General features: G+C 36.8%; 1 protein-coding gene across 1 annotated transcript in view; it reads left to right on the forward strand.

Moving 5' to 3' along the window:
• The window catches only part of KMT2E (lysine methyltransferase 2E), a 57,389-nt gene that overhangs the window by 16,405 nt on the left and 21,904 nt on the right, over window positions 1-19,080 (forward strand). The window contains 7 exon segments of the mRNA XM_008493003.2: window positions 7,897-8,008; window positions 8,338-8,567; window positions 10,215-10,295; window positions 11,339-11,397; window positions 15,324-15,496; window positions 16,778-16,816; window positions 18,388-18,600. Coding sequence (XP_008491225.2) covers window positions 7,897-8,008; window positions 8,338-8,567; window positions 10,215-10,295; window positions 11,339-11,397; window positions 15,324-15,496; window positions 16,778-16,816; window positions 18,388-18,600 — 907 coding nt within the window.

The raw sequence follows: 19,080 nt of genomic DNA on the forward strand, positions 1-19,080 counted from the left end.
ATACATTTTTCATACTTCAAATATTTGACCATGTAATTCCCTTTTAACAACATGTAAAAATGTGTTTTCGATTTCCCATATTAGGTAAATTCATTTGGTGTGGTAAATTGCAAGAAAATGGTCATAATTAGACAAAGGTGTCTATTTTTGAAAGTTGAAGGCTTAGCTTAATTGTCTAATAATGTCTTCACAAAGTTGTTATACACAGAAAAGCTAGTAGAAATGAACTTGCTAATAATCCATTTCTGTTAGTGACTATGGATAACTGTATAAAGGATTACAAAGCTAATGAAATCCCAAATTCAATAAACTCTTCCTTTATGTAAAGTAAGCATAGTGAATTTTGGGGGGTTGTTTCTTTTTTGTTTGTTTTTTCAGATACGGAGGCAGAGGTCTATCTGAATCTGTAGATAGCCTAGATTTTAGGTATTGTTGATCTAGAACTGGAGATTTTTCCTGTCAAACACCTTGCTGGGTGTGTAGTATCAACTTGGCTGTTGAATGTTACCAGAGGAGGAATGGCATTTTGAACAACTTGGTTCTATAAGAGGTGAAAGACTATAGTGATGTTACTTTAACTGGTGTACATAGGTAGATAATCCCATTGAGTTCTGTATATTTCAGAACAGTATCTGGATTTTTTTTCCCCTCTGTTTGCTCTGGTGCTTCTGCATTAGTGGAATATATGACAGGTGAGTTTTTCTGGAAGATAAGAGTGTCAGGTTATACTAGCGGTAGTGTTAAAGATCAAAACAATTTGTATAAGCCACAGTGAATCATTTACTTCTTTGAATAAATGGGAAAACCCCCCACAGTTCATTTCTTTCTTCTAACAAAAATGTTAAATTCAGAATTTGTATTAAATTGTGTTTCGTTAGGTTGTTTTTTTTAACCACTTGAGATGCTGTTGCTGCCTTCCTCTGAGCTTTCATCTTTTATTTTAGTAAAAAGTTTCCACTATCTTTAGTTACTACAAAAATACATTTGCTTATTAGATATTTTGAAACAATGGATCAGACTTACTTTACATACCTGCTTGAAATCTTTCATAAACCAAAAATAAACTTGATAAAGTGCACCTTCATGTGCATTGAATAACTAACAGAAATATATAGCTTCCTCAGTCTTTGCTTAAGAGTATGATAAGTAATACTACTCCGTTGAAGAAGCAAATTGCTTTCCTTCTAAACTTTGAAGGCAGTGTTATGCACTGTGGTCAGAACTCCTGAACAGTTTTTGAGGTGATGTTTTTTTTCCTTTGCTTTCAGTTAGACATAAGAATATTCTAACTTTGCACCATTTATCTGAAGAAAGCCAAGAATTTGCAATTTGAAGATTTTTATTACATTAGATTTTAAAAGTTGTTTTATTGACCTGTCATATGAATGCTAGTTTCCTCGGAGCAGAAAAATTTTTTGAGTGGCCCGTTAACAGCTCTTTCCATTGTCTTCTTCTGTGGCTTTCATGTATGTTTAGAGAAGGTCATGATTCCTGGGGCTGCTGACATTCCTTGCAGACGCAGCATGCCATGATAAAATTAAAATAAATAAATACAGTTGTCAGTATAAACAAGACGATTTCACATTGTTTTACTTGCTTGATACTTTGGCATGGCAACCCAGTTAGGAACTGCTTTTCTTCAGATGCAAAGTGACTATTACCAATTAGGTTAATTCATGTAATCTCTGCCATACTCATGCAGAAAAATGTGTAGTTGTGTGGCTGGCTTACTGTCAGTACAAAGGTGGGACCATTTTATGCAGTTCTAAACCTTTTCTGTCACCATTGGTTTTCTTGTAGCATGTTAGGTATAGATTGTATTGACAGTGATCATGAATTGGTTTTGAGCAAGTTCTGGAGTTTTCCCAAGAGGGAGAGGAGCGGGAATTTCTTCACTGTGACTGACAGGTCTGATGCTGCTTTATCAGTTGCTGAAGTATAAGCAAATACAGGAACAGAGGAATAGCAAACCTGATTATGTAGGAGAAGAGAAACTCTTTAGTTTAGTGCAATCTCATAGGTCTCAGATTTTTCCTTATGATTCAAACTAAGTGATAAGCCTGTTAAAAAGGTGAATTGTTTCTGCGATTACATAGTTTCACATATTATTTTAATAATTGTAGTAAAGAGCTATGTGAGGAATAACATTTATTAAAAGGTTTGAAAGTCTTTAAAATTAGGTGAAATGGTCTGTGTTTGATGTTACTTGTTACCTAAGTGAGCTCTCCAGTGATGATCTTCATAGTGCCATAGTAGTCAGAACACATACTTTGCTTTTATTTGTAAAAGGCTTAGTAAAGATGAATATGCATGGTTACTTAAAGACCATATAATCATAGGCAGAGCCATAGAGGAAGGTTCAAAATGTGCTCCCTGACTTAAGAGTGTTAGTCTATCTTAGAGCAGCATTAGTTTAAGCTACAAGTAGGGAAATGCCATTTATGGTACTGCTTTCCTGGTTTTAATATCTGTGTATATTTTCTTAGAGAGAAGGCCTGTATAGTGAACCTAACCATCACAGAATATGGGTCATTTTATTGAGTTCAGTATCCAAGAGAAAAGATTATAAACATTGTTGTAGTCTTGAAAAACTGAAGACCTACCCTCCCATTATTGTTGTTGAAACAGTGCTATTTTATTTTATTTTTATTTATTTATTTAACATATTTTAGGGCAATTGGAAGCCTGCTGGTTCTATAGGCAGTATCAGGTCAGTCTTTACTTGTAGCACCTGCAACAAGATGTTTAGATAGCAGAAACCCACTCTGTGACAGAGAAGTAATGCTCAGTTTATTGTTACCTAGATAGTGAAGCCCATCACATGTGTTTGATTAGATGAAGTGCTTGAAATAGAAAATACTGGTTTTCATACCAAATAAATTATGTTCCTTTATCTGAGCTGATCTTCAGACAGCTAGTGTGCTGTGCAAAGGGAAAACAAACCTTAACTCCTTAAAAGTTAGACCTGCCAAATTGGCATATGGCAGGTTGATGCTCGTTGAGCATGCTTGGAAGCAAGGTTTTTTGTAGTTCTGGCACATGTGTTCAGGAAGTACTGTTTGCTAAATTTTCATAACCTAACACTTGGATGCTCACCTGCCTTTGAAAGTTTTTTAGTGAAATTATCTTCCCCATTTGAGTACTTGCATTTTTTTGAGAAGTGGTTGATGTTCCTAGATTCTAAGGGCTGATTCTTATTTTTGATGTTAGTTAAAAAATGCTTCTTTTTTATTAAAAAAAAAATTACATAGCCAAAATCAAAACTATTTAAAATGGAAAGGGTAGGAGACACATGACTTTTAGAGGAAGAACTGACTGTTGCTTAGGATGTTTAATAGTTGATTAACTTAAAAGAGGTTTAACAGTAGGCTTGCAGAGAGTTTTTATACATGTTCTGATTTCATGCTGCTTATTTCATTTCTCACTAAGTGCCATCTGCTGGTAATATGCAGAATACTTTCAGTTTGCCCTGTACTTTAAAATGTGAGCCAGTAGGAGATGACCCAGAACATGAGTTGTTTCAATGGCTGCATTAAAATTACTTGAACTTTTAAAAATAGGGTATCTTTGCTTCTGTTATTAATGGAGAAAATAATATGTTCCTGTTTTCAAATTACAGGAATGTCTTAAATCATTGTGGCCTAAGTGCAACCAGGAAGGTCTTTTTGTGGTGCTTTTTATTTTCTTCCTTGGAAATATTTTGCACAGTTTAGAATTGATAACCACAACACTTAACAAACGCATAGGTCATTTTAGCAAAATGCCATGTTTAGTTTATCTTGGTAATATTTGTTTATTTTAGAGCATAATATTAGGATTTTTCTGTAACTTCAATTCCCTACATTGTAATACAAACATTTCAGTTGTGATAAAAACTAAAAATACAGTAAATGCCTCCCTTAGACAGTAAGGATGCATTTGTTTGATGTGAGGCTGAGAAATGTGGTATGTTCAGAAGACTTAACAAGCTTTGTATCTCAGAGCTGGTTTACAGAACTGGTTTATATTAAAAAATGCAAGCAAGGAAAACTGTATGGTGTCCTTTCAGGTCTGAATGCTTACACTTTCTCCTCCCGAAAACTTGCTTTTTGGGAGGCCCATAAGAATGCCAGTGGTTTAATTGGGAAGGTATCTATAAAAAGTACCTGAGCCCTGCTACTTCAGTATTCTTTTTTTTTTTTTTTTTTAATGAATTTTTAAAGTAAGTGGTATCTCATGCTTTAATAGGCTGTACAATTAAATATTTCCCCAACAGGTATTCCTTCACAAAACCCCTGATTGTGAGATGCCTAAATGATAGTGTAGAGTATGTTTTCTGCTTAAGGTCAGGGCCATGCATGTGGTGTGTGGAAGAGGGATAGTAAGGAGTTTGATGAAGGGCATATTGAAATCTTGGCAGACCTGACTGCCAAAGTTAGAAGAATTGTCAGCGCCTCCTTCTCACATATCTCGATCTTCTCTACATTGTTCCCCACCCCAGACTAGCATTTGAGTGGATAAATCAAATAATAACCCTTACATTCAAAGATGCTGGTAGTTGTATTGATCTGTTGAGCATCTAGTATAATTTAAGAAGTTTCTGTGGCCCCTATGTATAAGCATCTGAAAACAACCTTTGGTGAAAGCTGATCTGCTCAAATTTTGTGTTTGTTAAAACTCTTTGTGTCTCACCTTATTTTCTTGCACCTTTTTTTTGTCTTTCCTTGCTCAAGTTGTGGTTTTTCTTTTTTAACCCTCTGATCTGAGTGTGTCTTATGAGTATTAAAATAGTTGGAGATCAATGCATTTAATGTAGTTTGTTTTTTTGAAACTTAATGCTTCTGCTTCCCACAGCTGTTAGGCCTCTGAATATTTTGCTTGGTTCTCTCAAGTGGTTTCTAAATTGCTAGAGTAGATCAAAATGGACATGGAGAGTAGCGTGTATTGTCTTGCCTCATATTTTGTAGTTAGTTGATGAAAAAGGTATTGCCTCTCTTTTTAATACACATGCACTCTCGTATCTTTCATTGTATTCCCCCCTGTTGAAGTAGCTATTTAGGTCGTGGTAATATTTATTTTTAGTGAAGGAAACTCTCCTAAATTAGTTGTGGCATTTCTGAAGGATGGATTGTACCTGAATTCCCCTCCTGTCCTGAATCAGTAAGCCTTCTTTGAAAACTTGAATATTTTCTGTATGCTGAAGGGAACAAGACCTAGGTTAATCATTGAACACACAGTGGGTCAGAGTAAGGGTGCTGCTGCTTTTCCCATTCAGTAAATGTTCAAGAATAGCTGTAGAAGCAATACAGGGATCAAGATGCTCTTGAACTGGAGAAAGATAATTTCTGTCCCAGCTATGACAGATGGGTAGTCAGTGCCTCCTTCAGTGGCATTTTCATTGGCTAGAAGGCTAGTCAGAAGGATTAAATGGATTACATTAGTGGTGTATGGTTACTACACCAATGCATTATGTCAGTAAGCGTGTATCTGTTGAAAAACCAAAGCTTTTCCAGGGTCTTGGGTTTTTTTAATCATGGGTTTGTTGAACCTGGCAAATTCTGAGCTTCTAGAAAATAATTCCAACTCTGAATAAAATTATTTTCAGGTTGAGAAGTGTTGTAAGAAGGTTTTTCTGGGTTTATGAGGTAATGAAGGGCAAGTGTTGTCAGAGTTGTTTTTGTGCTGTCATGTTCACTCGCTTTAAAAAAAAACACAACAAAAACCAAAACCATGCAGCTAATGACCTTTAGAAACATTAATATTATTTTTAATTATTTTTTTTTTCTCCTCTGGAATTGTGGTTTAGACTCAGCCGGCAACTAAGCACCATGCACCTTGCAGACTTCCCCTACTCCTGCCCTGCCATGAGATGTTGAGGAGAAAACACAACAAAAAGCTCCTGGGTCGAGACAAGGGCAGGGAGGGTTCACTCGCCACTTAAGTCTATTTTGCCCATGACTGTTGACTTTGGTGACAAGTTGATTTCTTCCCCCCATCAAATCAAAGTAGGATAACAAGAGGTGAAACCAGATCTAAAAAACACCTTCCCCCACCCCTCCCTTCCAGGCTCAAATTACTTCGCTCCTGATTTCTGTACTTCCTCACCGCCCTTGAGCACTGCAGGGGGATGGGGAATGAGGGTTGGGATGAGTTCATCACTTGTTTCTGGTGTTCCTTCCTCATTAGGAGGACTTCTCACACTCTTACTTTTCTCTGCGGGGGGTCCTCTCTCACTGCATACAGTCCTTCATGATTTTCTCCAGTCTGAGTCCTTTCTGTGGGCTGTGGTTCTTCATAACCTGCTCCATTGTGGGTTTCTGCCGTGGAGTGCAGTCTCAGAAACACACTGCTCCAGTGTGGGCTTCCCACAGAATCCCAGCCTTCTTCACACCCTGCTGCCTGCCCTGGCCTGGGCTCCTATGATCTGCAGGCAGACAGCCTGCCATCTCACCACAGGCTGCAGGGTAACCTCTGTTCTGGGATGCCTCTTCCCACTCCTTCACTGATCTTTGGTGTCTGCTGAGGTGTTACAGCCCCCTTCTCTCTCATGCAGGCATCCTCACAGTTTGTGGATCTCAAAGGTGCAGCCACTGTTGCTGATGATCTCAGCCTCGGCCAGAGGCAGGTCTCATTTGGAGCTGTGGAAGCTTCCAGAAGGCTCTTATAGGAGCCAGCCCTGCAGATCCTGCCGTGCTACTAACCCCCTTCCACAGACCCAACACAAGACTGTAGAAGCTACAGCACCCAGTGGTGTTTTTAACCATTGTTTCTTTTAAAACATTTTACTATGTAGGAACCGAACATAGGGAAAAGCTAATAAGGAGAAGTGGACCATGAAAAATATTGGTAGAATGCTTTCAAGTAAGTGTGAAAATACCATAGGTTGTTTTTAGAAAGCTAATGATTGATAGCATTTTTTTGTAAGAATATAATCAACCAAAGTAAGATACTGGTGTTGTTTTAAATCAAAGTAGTATCACTTCATGGCATAACAATAACATAGCATAACATAGCCCACCAAAACCCACCTCAAAACGCCAGAACCCCCCCTTAACTTCAGGTAACTGGTTCCTTTGAAGCTTGTCTTGGTGTGATTCTCTCAGACGGTACAATGAAAAAGCTACAAGATACTGATAGAAAGTCTCTCAGACATAAGTGTGTATATGCTTGCATGCACGCATGAATGTAGGAAAAGGAACTGGCAGATTTTATCATTGCTGTTTTATATTTTTTTTCTTTCTATTTAAATCGTAGAGGTCTTTTCCATTCTTGGTGATTCCATGACTGTAACTGTAGGGCTGGCTGTGCGCCGCCCTGGCCGTGCCCCAGCCCCACCGCTAGGTGTCGCCGCGGAGGTGGGCGGGGCACAGGCTCTGGCCCTCCTCTGGCCCTCCTCTGGCCCTCCTCTGGCCCTCCTCTGGCCCTCCTCTGGCCCTCCTCTGGCCCTCCTCTGGCCCTCCTCTGGCCCTCCTCTGGCCCTCTGTCTGCACCGTGCAGCTTGAGTCCTTTCCGCAGCTTCTGCAGCTCTGTAGCCCTGGGTATACAGACTGATGACTCCCTGACAAAGCATGTAACAAGCTTTTCTGTCCCAGATTTGCAGGTTATGTCATGTGATTAAGCATGCACTATCTTGAGAAAAATTTTGTAACCCTACAGAAGCACAAGTTCTCTGCCATTCTGGAAACTGCATTTTAAATGAAAGAAGAGGGCTGGGTCCTTTTTTTTTCTGCTCTGGGCAGGGAGGGGGGCAGTTGAGGGTCTGTAAGCTTGTTCTCACGCACCCCTCTCCCTTTTTTAACACTCCTTCAATCAGGGGCAGCTAGCACTTGATCAGAAGTTATGCGACAAGTACGTAAAACTTACTATTATAAATTATTTATTAATGGTATTAATTCTTCTCTCTCTTATATCTTGCAGACCAGAATCTGTAGAAGCTAGCCCTGTGGTAGTTGAAAAATCGAACAGTTATCCACACCAGTTGTATACCAGCAGCTCGCATTCACACAGTTACATTGGTTTGCCCTATGCAGTAAGTGTCATCCTAAGTATAAAATAAACTACGTAAAATCTGCTCTTTATTGGAAAAAACCCCAAATCGTACTTAAATTTTTATATCTTATTGGCGATCGGACAAGTTGTCATAAGATGATGAAATACAGAACATAGTATACATACATGTAAAACATAGCTGAAAAGGTAAAAATAAAGAATGAACAGTGACAGAAACAAAATTTTGAATGGATACAAACAAAAAAAGGAAGTCTCTGATCTTCTTTGCCAAATAAATTCCTTTGTCATAAATAACCGTCAGTGTATCACCACTTAAGAACTGTAACTTATCTTTCAACAAAAATCTAGGACCATAACTATGGTGCTCGGCCTCCTCCAACGCCTCCAGCTTCTCCTCCTCCATCAGTGCTTATAAGCAAGAATGAAGTAGGCATATTTACCACTCCCAACTTTGATGAAACCTCCAGTGCTACTACCATCAGTACGTCCGAGGATGGAAGCTATGGAACTGATATTACCAGATGCATTTGTGGCTTTACACATGATGATGGATATATGATCTGTTGTGACAAATGCAGGTAATGAATATTAAATTAATTACAAAGGTCAAAATTACTTAAAACTTCAAGTTGCTCAGAAAGTAATTACAACTAAATGGTGTTTTAATTATCTTGAGTAGTGGGAAATTTCCGTCCACAGATACAGTATTTTAGGGTTTATGGCTTTCTTATAGGCAAGGTAGTTCTTTAAGGCTAGTGAGTATAATTTATTCCAGTCTGTTTTGACTACTCACATTAATTTGTTCATGCTTTACTTGTGCAGTTACTTAATAAGGGTCTATTTCTCCCCCCCCCCCCCCCCCCAAAAAAAAAAAAAAAAAGGATCTCTCTTAAGTATTTTGTCCAAATTATGTGTTAGTATGCTGAAAAACAGACCTGCATGTGCTGAATAATTAGGTATCCAGGTAAATTATGTAATACGTAAATGAAGTAACTTGCCAAGGTGCAAAATGATCTGAAAGAAACTTCAGAAACATGGGTTTCTTTGGCATGATCTTTCTCATAATTTTCAGATGACAGTTTTCAGATACAAATAACTGTGAAAAGACAAACCTAGTTCAGATGCTTACTGGAGAAGCTGAAGTTAAATGTTTAAAAATTTCTGTGCTTGTGCTTAAGCACCTACTTGTTAGCAGTAAAATATTTGGGTACTACTTGGACTTGAAAAAACAAGCTAAGAAGTCTTTGGAGCTCATATGCTTAAAAGGAAAGATGGATCTTGTTTCTAGACTTAATTGGCATTAGTTTATATTTTTACATTCAATATGCTTGACACTGCTGGATTTATTAGATCATTGTGTATTGAAAATTATGGCCAATTAAAACATTAATTTGAGCTCCATTCTTCTGTTTGTCTATGTAACAAGCTTGTTATCAATCAAGGAACATAAAAAATTAATAACTTTTTCTCCTACTTGAAATGTATTTAGATGTTGTTTCATCAGTGGAAGTGTAGGCAGTCAACAGTTATGTAGAGTCTGCCCCTTTTCAAGGAGATACAGTCTCTGAGGAGTTGGAAAGACTTGCAATAAATTCACGGGTGGGAAGATAGCAACGATTTCTGTGTCACAATTCCTTCTAGCAATGTGGGGATGAGCATAAACTGCTGCCTTAGGTTAACCCAGAGTAGAAGTTGAAGCCCTTGCTAATGCTGCAAAACATTGCTACAATTCATGTGGCATGTGTGTATAAAAATGTATATATATATAAATAAAACATGTAAATAGAAGTAAACAGAAACATGTATTTTTATACACATTTGTAGAGAAAATCAATTTTTTAAAAAGGAAAGGGAATCCTGTTTGAAAACAAAACTTCTGTTACTGTGTAAACTGTAAGTCTTGTTGCTGGGGATATTTGTCTCTTAGTGTGTTCTCTGTTGTGATGATCTACCATTTTTTATTTCCAGTATTAGAGAAAAATTTCCAACAGGGAAAATGAGTCTAAAGAAGCAGACACTGGGAAACAGTCACAAGACTATTATCAGTGAAATAGCAAATCAGCTAGCTGAGTGGTGTTGAAGACAGTGATTGAGATGTAGTTCTAGGCAATATTCAATCTGAGTAAAGATCATGATGAAAGAAAGAATGGCTCTCTGTATCATGTACACAATTTTTAAAGTTTTACTTACAATTAAAGGGTGTGGTTTTTGGTTTTTTTTTTTAGTGTCTGGCAGCACATTGACTGCATGGGGATTGACAGGCAGCATATTCCTGACATATATCTGTGTGAACGTTGTCAACCAAGGTGAGTAGTTTTGTGTATTTTGAACTCAGTAACTACAATGAGTAGAGAATATAAAAAGAGGAGGTGCTGCAACAACCAAGAGATAAAATAAAAGCTGTGTAGCATAATCCTGACAATTCTTATTAAAGGAGCTACCTGTGTGATGCAGCTGATCTTCCCAGTCTCCATACCCTCATTCACAGTAGTCATTGTTTCTTTGCCAGACTACAGGGATAAACCTTTGAAAGACTTATCAAAATAGCAGTGGTTACTGAATCCTTTCTCAGGCTGACTGAGAAACAGCCAGTCCCTTCCCTGTTTCTTATCAGGGCTGTCATACCTTGGGAACCCTTAATAGCAGTGTTCTCAAGTCATATGGCCCACCAGTATTTATAGGTGTCACTTTGTTTTTATGGCCCCATTCCATGCAGCAGTGCTCACTTGGAGGATTTCTTGCTCTGGCATGAGTATTTCTATGCCATCCCCCCAAAACCTGAACTCATATGACACAACAAGAAGGGCACTTTGTTCTGACTGTGTGGTAGGTAGATTATACCTGACTGTCATAGTTGTCCTGAGATGTAGATTATAAAATGCAACCTTTTACTTACATTGCAGATTTTTAATTAGACAGTGAATAAAAGACATTTGTGTCCAGAACATTTTACATACCTATAAATTATTCTTCTCTTTCTGAGAAATAGTTTGAACCTTGTTGTTGTAGACTACTTGGTTTGTATTGTATTATGATGATTGTTTGGAAGAATCTGTAGAAAAATAGTTTAATAACTGTTGATCTGTAATCTGTGGACCAACTGTCAGTCTCCTGAGCTATCAGGTTTCATTATATTTTCAATTCATTTGGATACTTCTATGGGCTATGCATTAAAATGGAATGGAACAGTGCACAACTGATGTTTTTCAAAGTATTTAAGTATTCATATAGCGTATTGTTTATTCCACAATAGTGGAAAATGGTAACTACGAAAGGGTCTGGCTTAATCCTCAAATGTGTTTGACACGTAAGTGAAAAGAATAGAATGAGATTTATTTTCTAATTTCAGGAGTTTAGATAAAGAAAGAGCAGTGCTGCTGCAACGAAGGAAAAGGGAAAATATGTCAGGTGAGTAAACCTTAAATTTTTTTCCTTAGTAAACGTTAGAAAATAAGGATGTATCAACTTTATGGACTTCTCACTACATACACAGTTCCTGTAGTTTTGGTAGTCTTCAGCATATGAGGCTCTGTTCTGTTGTATTTTCCATCATAATGCAGGCTGCTCATATCCTCATACTCATCTGTTAAAATTGTGCAATTGCAGATGGTATTCTTGTCTCTAGGAATGATGTTATTGAGATTTAAAACAATGTGGCATAGTTTTGAAAAGGAATTCTAATTTTTATTTAGGCTGTACATTTGATTGTGTTTATTGGTATGGTGTTCAATTTGTTTTGCTGACGAGAATACTAAGACTAGGTAGTAAAATTACATGGGTTTTTTTGTCCTTTGATAACTTGATGAGACTTGTAGTGCAAGTGCTTACTTCAGTATGTATTTTATAAAATTAGTTCTCCTACCACTTAGAGAATTTCAAAACTCATCTAGCTTAACTTGTCAGGAGATCTGTCAGACATTACTGAAATGTGTTGTGAATTTTTTGATTGACAGGTGATACTTTCAAGATCTATTACAAAAGTCATAATTCAGGAGGAACTCATCCTTCTTAACTTAATATGTGTTACTTTCAAATCATGTCTCTGAAGTACTGGAGTATATACAAGTGCGTGTGTTTAACATTTTTTTAAAATGTACGATGTAGTTATGGTCCTGCTGCCTATTTTGTGCACATTCAGACAATTTGGCCTAGAAGTGCGTGTGGATTAATAGTGCCTGCTTTGGTTGATACTCCTGCTGCCTTAAGTCTCCTAAAGACATTAATGACTTATTTAGAACACCACAGTCTTTTTTCTTTTTTTTTTTTTTTCTTCTCATTTTAACAGAACTCAGTTTACTTGGTAAAGTTTTGGTTGACCTACCTGATAGCACATTTTTATTTTTAAAATTTAGATTTAATTTTTGCTGATTCTATTAAAATAATAGACAAGTAGACTTAAAATTCACGTGGAGTTAATGAACTCTAATGAGTTCACTATGATTGTGATATACTTAAGTTTAGGCGTAGGATAGGGGAAGTTGTGGTGTGAACTGTTATAAGTAACTTCATAGCATTTGTAGCTACATGATCTGACCATTTACTATAAACAAACTTAAGGGAAAGGAAGTAGTCAAAGGCTGAAGAGATTTTTACCTAAAGTATTCAGCCCTTCTTAATTCTGATGATCAGTCTTTCAGATCTGTTCCATGCATTCAAATAGGAAAAGGAATATTAAATGGTAGATGTTGAGTATCAAAACAGAGTAAAGAAAAGGATAAATTCTAGTTCAAGATTCAGTTGAAGTACAGCATGAATTAATGTGATTTATAATACATAACTTGAAATGAATGCATGCTTGTCTCTCTAGTTAATTTTCATTTACCCAGTGCATTTGCTTGGCTAAATGCACTGTTTGTATGTTGATTGATATTATATGGTTCAGTTAGACTTCAAGTAATTCTGGGTATGAACTGTCTACCATGTGACTCTAGCAGAACTGGACAACTTTCATAAAAGATTCTAAGTAGGAAAAGCAGGTGCTGTCAATTTAAATACATCTATTAAATGTTTTAAGTATTTAAAAGCAGTAGAATGTTACTTGTAGCTTACCTTCAGTCAAAGACCTGTAACTTAGTAGTAAGAAAGATTGTGTTATTTGGATGTTCTTTGAGTAAGTATGTGTAGGGCTTCTTTTTTAAGCTTATGTATAACAGGGCTTTTAATTTAGATACAAGAATACAGTATAGTGGGTTTTATTCCAACAATTTCTAAAGAGTTGTTGTTATACCCATATTGCATCCAAAGCTAAACTAAACAGTGGGGAACAAGCAGGAACTTGATCAGTTGGTTTGCCTCAAAAATGAGGCATGAAATTTGGTGAGTCTTAAACTTGGATGCATAACTACATCACCTTTTTTCCTGGCAATATGTTATAACCCAGTTCTGAGGCCTATTGTTTATGAGGTGGTGGAGGTGGTTTTGTTGTTCTGGAATAAAATTGTAGTTCCGATGCAGCTTACTGAGCATTGGATTGCTTACTGTGGTTCAGTGGAGGGACCACCTTTGTTAAACTCCTAGGTGGGATGATTTAGTGTTTTTTATTGGATTTGGGTGGTCAAGTTTTTTGTTTTTTTAAAGGTAAAGGATTAGGATGTGTAACGTGTTCAGGGCTGTTTCTTCCAGCTATCTAGTCTTGAAATTGAAGCTGATGAAATAATTTGGCTGCCTATGGGGAAATGTGTCTGGGCCCATAACTTATTGTGAAATTTGGAAAGTTTGTATCTTGCCTTCTGAGATGCAAAATCTTCCCTTTATGTGCTTTACTAAGGCTCTTCAAAGTGAAAGCACATTATGTAGGTTAGGAAGGAGTGTCTCAAAACAACTCCATATAATTATACGTTAGGTTGAAGTAATTATTCTTTACAGTAAGCTAGGGCACAGTGTTAGACAGCACTACTGAAATGTTGTTTCCCTAAGGAAGGGGGTTTTTGAGGGGGATTGAGGGTAGGGAGGGAGGAGGTGTTTGGTTGTAATGTGATGATTTTGTAGTTGCTAGTGTATGGACTACATTGACTATTTCAATAGAGCCTTAGTTTTCCATTTCTCAATTCTTGATTATTCTGCTATTCATTCTTCTTTGATTAGACATTTTTTTCCACGTTTTTTACACTGTTTAAGAAGATGGTCTCAGCAGTGTTGAAAACAAATTCAGAAAGTATCATTGGTTCCTAATAAATAATGTATAATTATGTGCCTAGTAAGTTGTTCAAGAGAACAACCAAGATGGTAAAATTGGATTACTGTGCACAGAAGAATGTTGTGGACAGGAAAAATCCAGAGCAACCAGTAGCTGGAGTTCTTTATTTAGTAAAGGTGGTTTCAAGAATTAGGACTAGTGCCCTGATTAAGGCAACATCCTTCTGAGCTCAGAAGGAATGCTTTGTCTGCTTTCATATTAAACATTTGTAAAACCTGCTCGTGTGCATTTTCAGAAAAAGTCTTGCTTAGTGTGATGTGTATTTATTGAAGGCAGAACAGTTGAAAAAGATGGTAAAATCAAAAAAGTCTGTACTGAGCGCATGTGAACAGCAGTCTCCTATCCGTATGCTCCTGTCTCTCTTCCAGTCCTGCCCATACTTCACAGCCTTTCATCTTGACAGAACTAGGGTAATCCTGTTTCAGGTCAGGAAATGCATTTGTCTGACATAAGTGCTGATGTATGCTAAATTTCAGGCTTTTGCTTTTAGGTCTGCTGGTGCACAGCATAAGGGAAAAATGTCAGTTCCCTGTATGATCTTTAGTTAACGAGTAAAATAGACTTCCCTTGTCTCTTCCCTGAGTAGCAAGATGTTGTTAGAAGATTTTGAGGACAAGACTTTTGGCTAAATTGACATATTTACTCAGAAAAAGGCACTTGACACTGCAAATTGCAGGTGAAACAGTTGATTACAACTTACCCATGACTGGTTAATAAAGCTTCAAGAAATGCTGGGCTGTCATTAATTTTAATCCCCTCTGGAGTTCAGTCATCTGAGGGAATCCTAAAGCCATATAAGAAGTAAAAGCTATATATAAATGGATGACTTAGTTTTTTCACCATTTTTGTTCTGATTCTAATTTTGCTTATAGTGGAATACGATAACATAATTCAATTCAAAGAATGGAATTAATCTAGTATCTTTCTCTTAACCTGGCATTACAAACATCTGTTAATTACCAGCTTCTCATTGGTCATTCATTTTCATGCTGTTGCAACTGTTGGTGAATTTTGTGTGTGAGTGCTTGAAGCATTTGTCAGCATGCATTTTTCTTTTTTAAAAGCAGGTGTAGAGTAGCTAGTGAATGTTCTTCCTCTACAGTATTTCATCATTTATAGAATATTCTTTGTTTTAAAGATGGGGATACCAGCGCAACAGAGAGCGGTGATGAGGTTCCTGTGGAACTATATACTGCTTTTCAACATACACCAACTACAATTACTTTAACTGCTACAAGAGTTACAAAAGTCAATGATAAGAAAAGGAAAAAAAGTGGAGAGAAAGAACAGAACATAGCTAAATGTAAAAAAGTAAGTAAATATAATTTATCTTTTTATGACTCTGTGTTATAAATTACAGTAATCAGTACACATTACAGTGACATCTCTTGCCAAGAGATACTGGTTTTAAAAATCAGTTGTTATAAATACATATAAATATAAAATAATACAAATAAAATATTGTTAGTAATATCTTATACTACTGGGGTTTAGCTTGAAATGTAATAATCTGCAGTAAATTATATGGTTTTCCCTGCCTCTGCTCGTCCCTCCTCCACCTTAATTTAATACATACTAGCCATGAAAGTTCTATTTTATAGATGAGACAGAATTTGTAAGGAGGAAGTGAATTTACGGAACCACCTGATATAGTGAGAGGTGGGATAGAACAAGCTTTGGGTATCCAAAAAAGGATTCTGTGTCTGGACGTCTGAAGTTATGATTGCTTTAAGTTCAGAAACACTTGCTGTCAGTTGTCCTGATGTGGCTTCCATGTCTGTTTATTTGAGTTGAAATTGTGTGAAGTATGCTTTCAGAAGGTTAGCTACTAAACTACTTCGGTAAACAGGGTACTAACATACTGTTGATTTACAACTGTAAACAGTGTAATATGTGAAGACAAATATAATACCTGATAGGAAGTAGAATACATCCAGTTTTCCTAAACTAGTGAGTTCCTTTCTGTAGTTCAGTTTCACTGGCTTGAATGAGAATTCTGTCCTTTAAACCTTAGTCAGAAATAGTTACCAGTATCTTTTTAGAATCTTGAATAAAATGTTTCTTCCTGAGTGGATGGTTCTGACTATAAATGTAATACAATGTATTCTTCCCATTGATGTGCAAGATGATCTAAAGAATAAGGTTTTGTTGTAGAATGACAGATTTCTTTGAAAAGTTAACATCTGTTAACTGACACCTGCTTCATCCTCCCCTCTTTACCCAAATAGCATAGTGAAGGATGTGGTTTACCTGTTGAGGATGGGGTGTTCTGTAAGTAGCACTGCAGTTACTTTGTATTCAGTTATGAAGTTTTAGAGAGTTCTATTGTAATACAGGAGAAAAGGGTACCTGGACTGGTTCTTACATCCATTATGTACTTAGCTTGGAATACTGAACAGTTTTTTGGAATATATATTGTGAGCTGTAATGTATTGCCTTCTTGAGAGTTCAGTGTATTTTGTTCTGTTGTCATTGTCTTGCATATTTCATTGAGAATGGTCCACATTGAAAAGCTGGTAATTAATGTATTTTTAATTCCTTAAGAGATTTTGTATCTCCTCCAAATAATATAACTATATAATTTTGTTTCAGGCATTTCGAGAAGGGTCCAGGAAATCTTCACGAGTAAAGGTAATGTGATTTTGTTTGTGGTTTTGTTTTGCCCCTTAATTGTACATTACTCTAAGTAATACGAAGCATCAAGAATGCAATTGGTGCTATACATCAAGCGCTGAAATACTCTTGATAACTAATGTAGTGTGCATGCATTCTAGTACTACTAAATTAAGGTGTGAGCACTACATCTTTGTCCTGCAAACTTAATTGGAATAGTATACGTTAGATTTTTATTCTGACAATACTTCTTTTTCAAGGGCCAGTTGAAGAATTAAGGCTTGTTTTTGCTCTGCAAGGGAATAAAATTGAGTGCACACTCATTTGAACTTAGTAGCTCCAGCTTTTCGTAAGCAGCAAAATAATTAAATGGCTGCATTTCATTTGAAAACTAAACTAGGGATTCTGCTCTGTCATACCTCATCTGGTAGGACTACCCTGACTATTGCTGGCATAGTTTAAGGAGTCATGTTGGGATGTCTGCTTTTTCAGATTTAAAGGTTATAGCAGCTTTCAAGTTTTCTGTGAGATAAAAATATGCATGATGTGAAAATGCAGTATTTCCCATGGTTGTTTAAACCTTGGGATATATAAAAAGAAGTGAGACACAGTTTGCATTTCAGATGTTTTAAGAGTGACTTGTGAATAATGAAGATAGAATTGGGGTAGAAAAAGTCTCTATTTTGTGCTTTCTGAATATAACATTTGTAAGGTCCCATTGTTTTTTTAATGGTTTTCTTAGTATTGCATCTTTTTTAATTCCGTTCGTGTGTATGGGTCTCTTGATGCACAAAAGAAATGTAAGCCAGTAAACTGAATTGCTGAACTACTTGCTGTTTTATTAATGTTTAATAGTGTCTCTGCTCAGGTGGATAGAAAGGGGAGCGTTGGTTGGCTGCTGCTGTCCATAAGGAGCATTGGTTGGCTGCAGCCTGGCTGCTGTTTGTGAGGTCTGGAGGTACAAATGGCACTTTCTTTAAAAGTGAAAGGATCTGAAGCACTGTAAAAGGGAACTGTTTGGTGAGAAGCAGATAAGGGAGAAAAATTATCTGTGCAAAGCCTGTAACATTAGTCAGAACCTTAACATAGTAGATGTAGGATTAGTAAGATGTGAAGTGGGAAAAGATACATGACCCTTGAAAGGGGGAAATCAGATCTGTTTGTTATAGGATGGAAACTAGAGTTCTTTATATTTGCATATGTGCACAGAAGTTGAGTAGGCAGGGATATTTGACCTTCCAACTCTTGCACTCATAGGTTGATAATGCAGTGCAATTGTGTGAGGAAACAATGTCAGTCTCCATTCTCATCACACTAAAAGTTAGAATCTCTATTGAAAGGAGAACGTATTCCTGAACTTAAGCAATATTTATGAAATTAGAAAATGCCTAAAGGGACAAATGTAATGCTGCTGAACTCAATGCCTCCTGAGTAATGCAGAATTTTATACTGGACTTGCTAAGAAAAATAAACCTTTAATTAATGGCATACCTTTGGCCCTTCATTTTGTGTCTTGTAGTAGACCCTAGACCTTTTTTATTTCAATTTCCTTTTCTTACCTTGTAATATCTCATCATTTTAACTTTTAGGGTTCCGCTCCAGAGATCGATCCTACTGACAGCTCAAACTTTGGATGGGAAAATAAAATCAAGGCATGGATGGATCGTTATGAAGAAGCAAATAATAACCAATACAGTGAGGGTGTCCAGAGAGAGGCACAGAAAATAGCTCTGAAATTAGGCAATGGAAATGACAAAAAAGAAGTTAGCACCAGCAGTCAGATTTTCAAACCTCCAGTAGAGGTAATGAGCTGTGCCATGTTATGTTATTGCATGCTGCTTTGTACCATAAATAAGATAACAAATTAGATGGATTAAAAAAACAAAAACCAAAAAACAACCACCCAAAAGACCAAAAAAAAGAGGGGAACATCATGTTCACTTTACTTTGTGTGTCTTGTCTGATTAGATCTAAGCATCAGTTTTAACAGCTTTTTCAGGGTTTGCAACTGGTTGTTACGATTCGTATACCACCCCACACGCCCTCTCCACTCCACCCCCTGGTTATGTTTACACTTGTGTATCAGTTCTTGAAAGAATAGCAGAAGTGATAGTCTGAGCCCTGAATCTGCTGTAGTGGACATAGTGTAGTAAACTTTCGTGCTATTTTTCTGCCAAGAAATACCAGGAGTGGTTAGGGTAGATAGACACATTGAAACTGGAATCTTTTCTTTCTGCCATATATTTCAATGTGTTAGTTGTCCACATTTTTCTTAATATATG

The sequence above is a fragment of the Calypte anna genome, chromosome 1, assembly GCF_003957555.1.
Source record: "Calypte anna isolate BGI_N300 chromosome 1, bCalAnn1_v1.p, whole genome shotgun sequence".
In the NCBI taxonomy this organism is placed as follows: domain Eukaryota; kingdom Metazoa; phylum Chordata; class Aves; order Apodiformes; family Trochilidae; genus Calypte; species Calypte anna.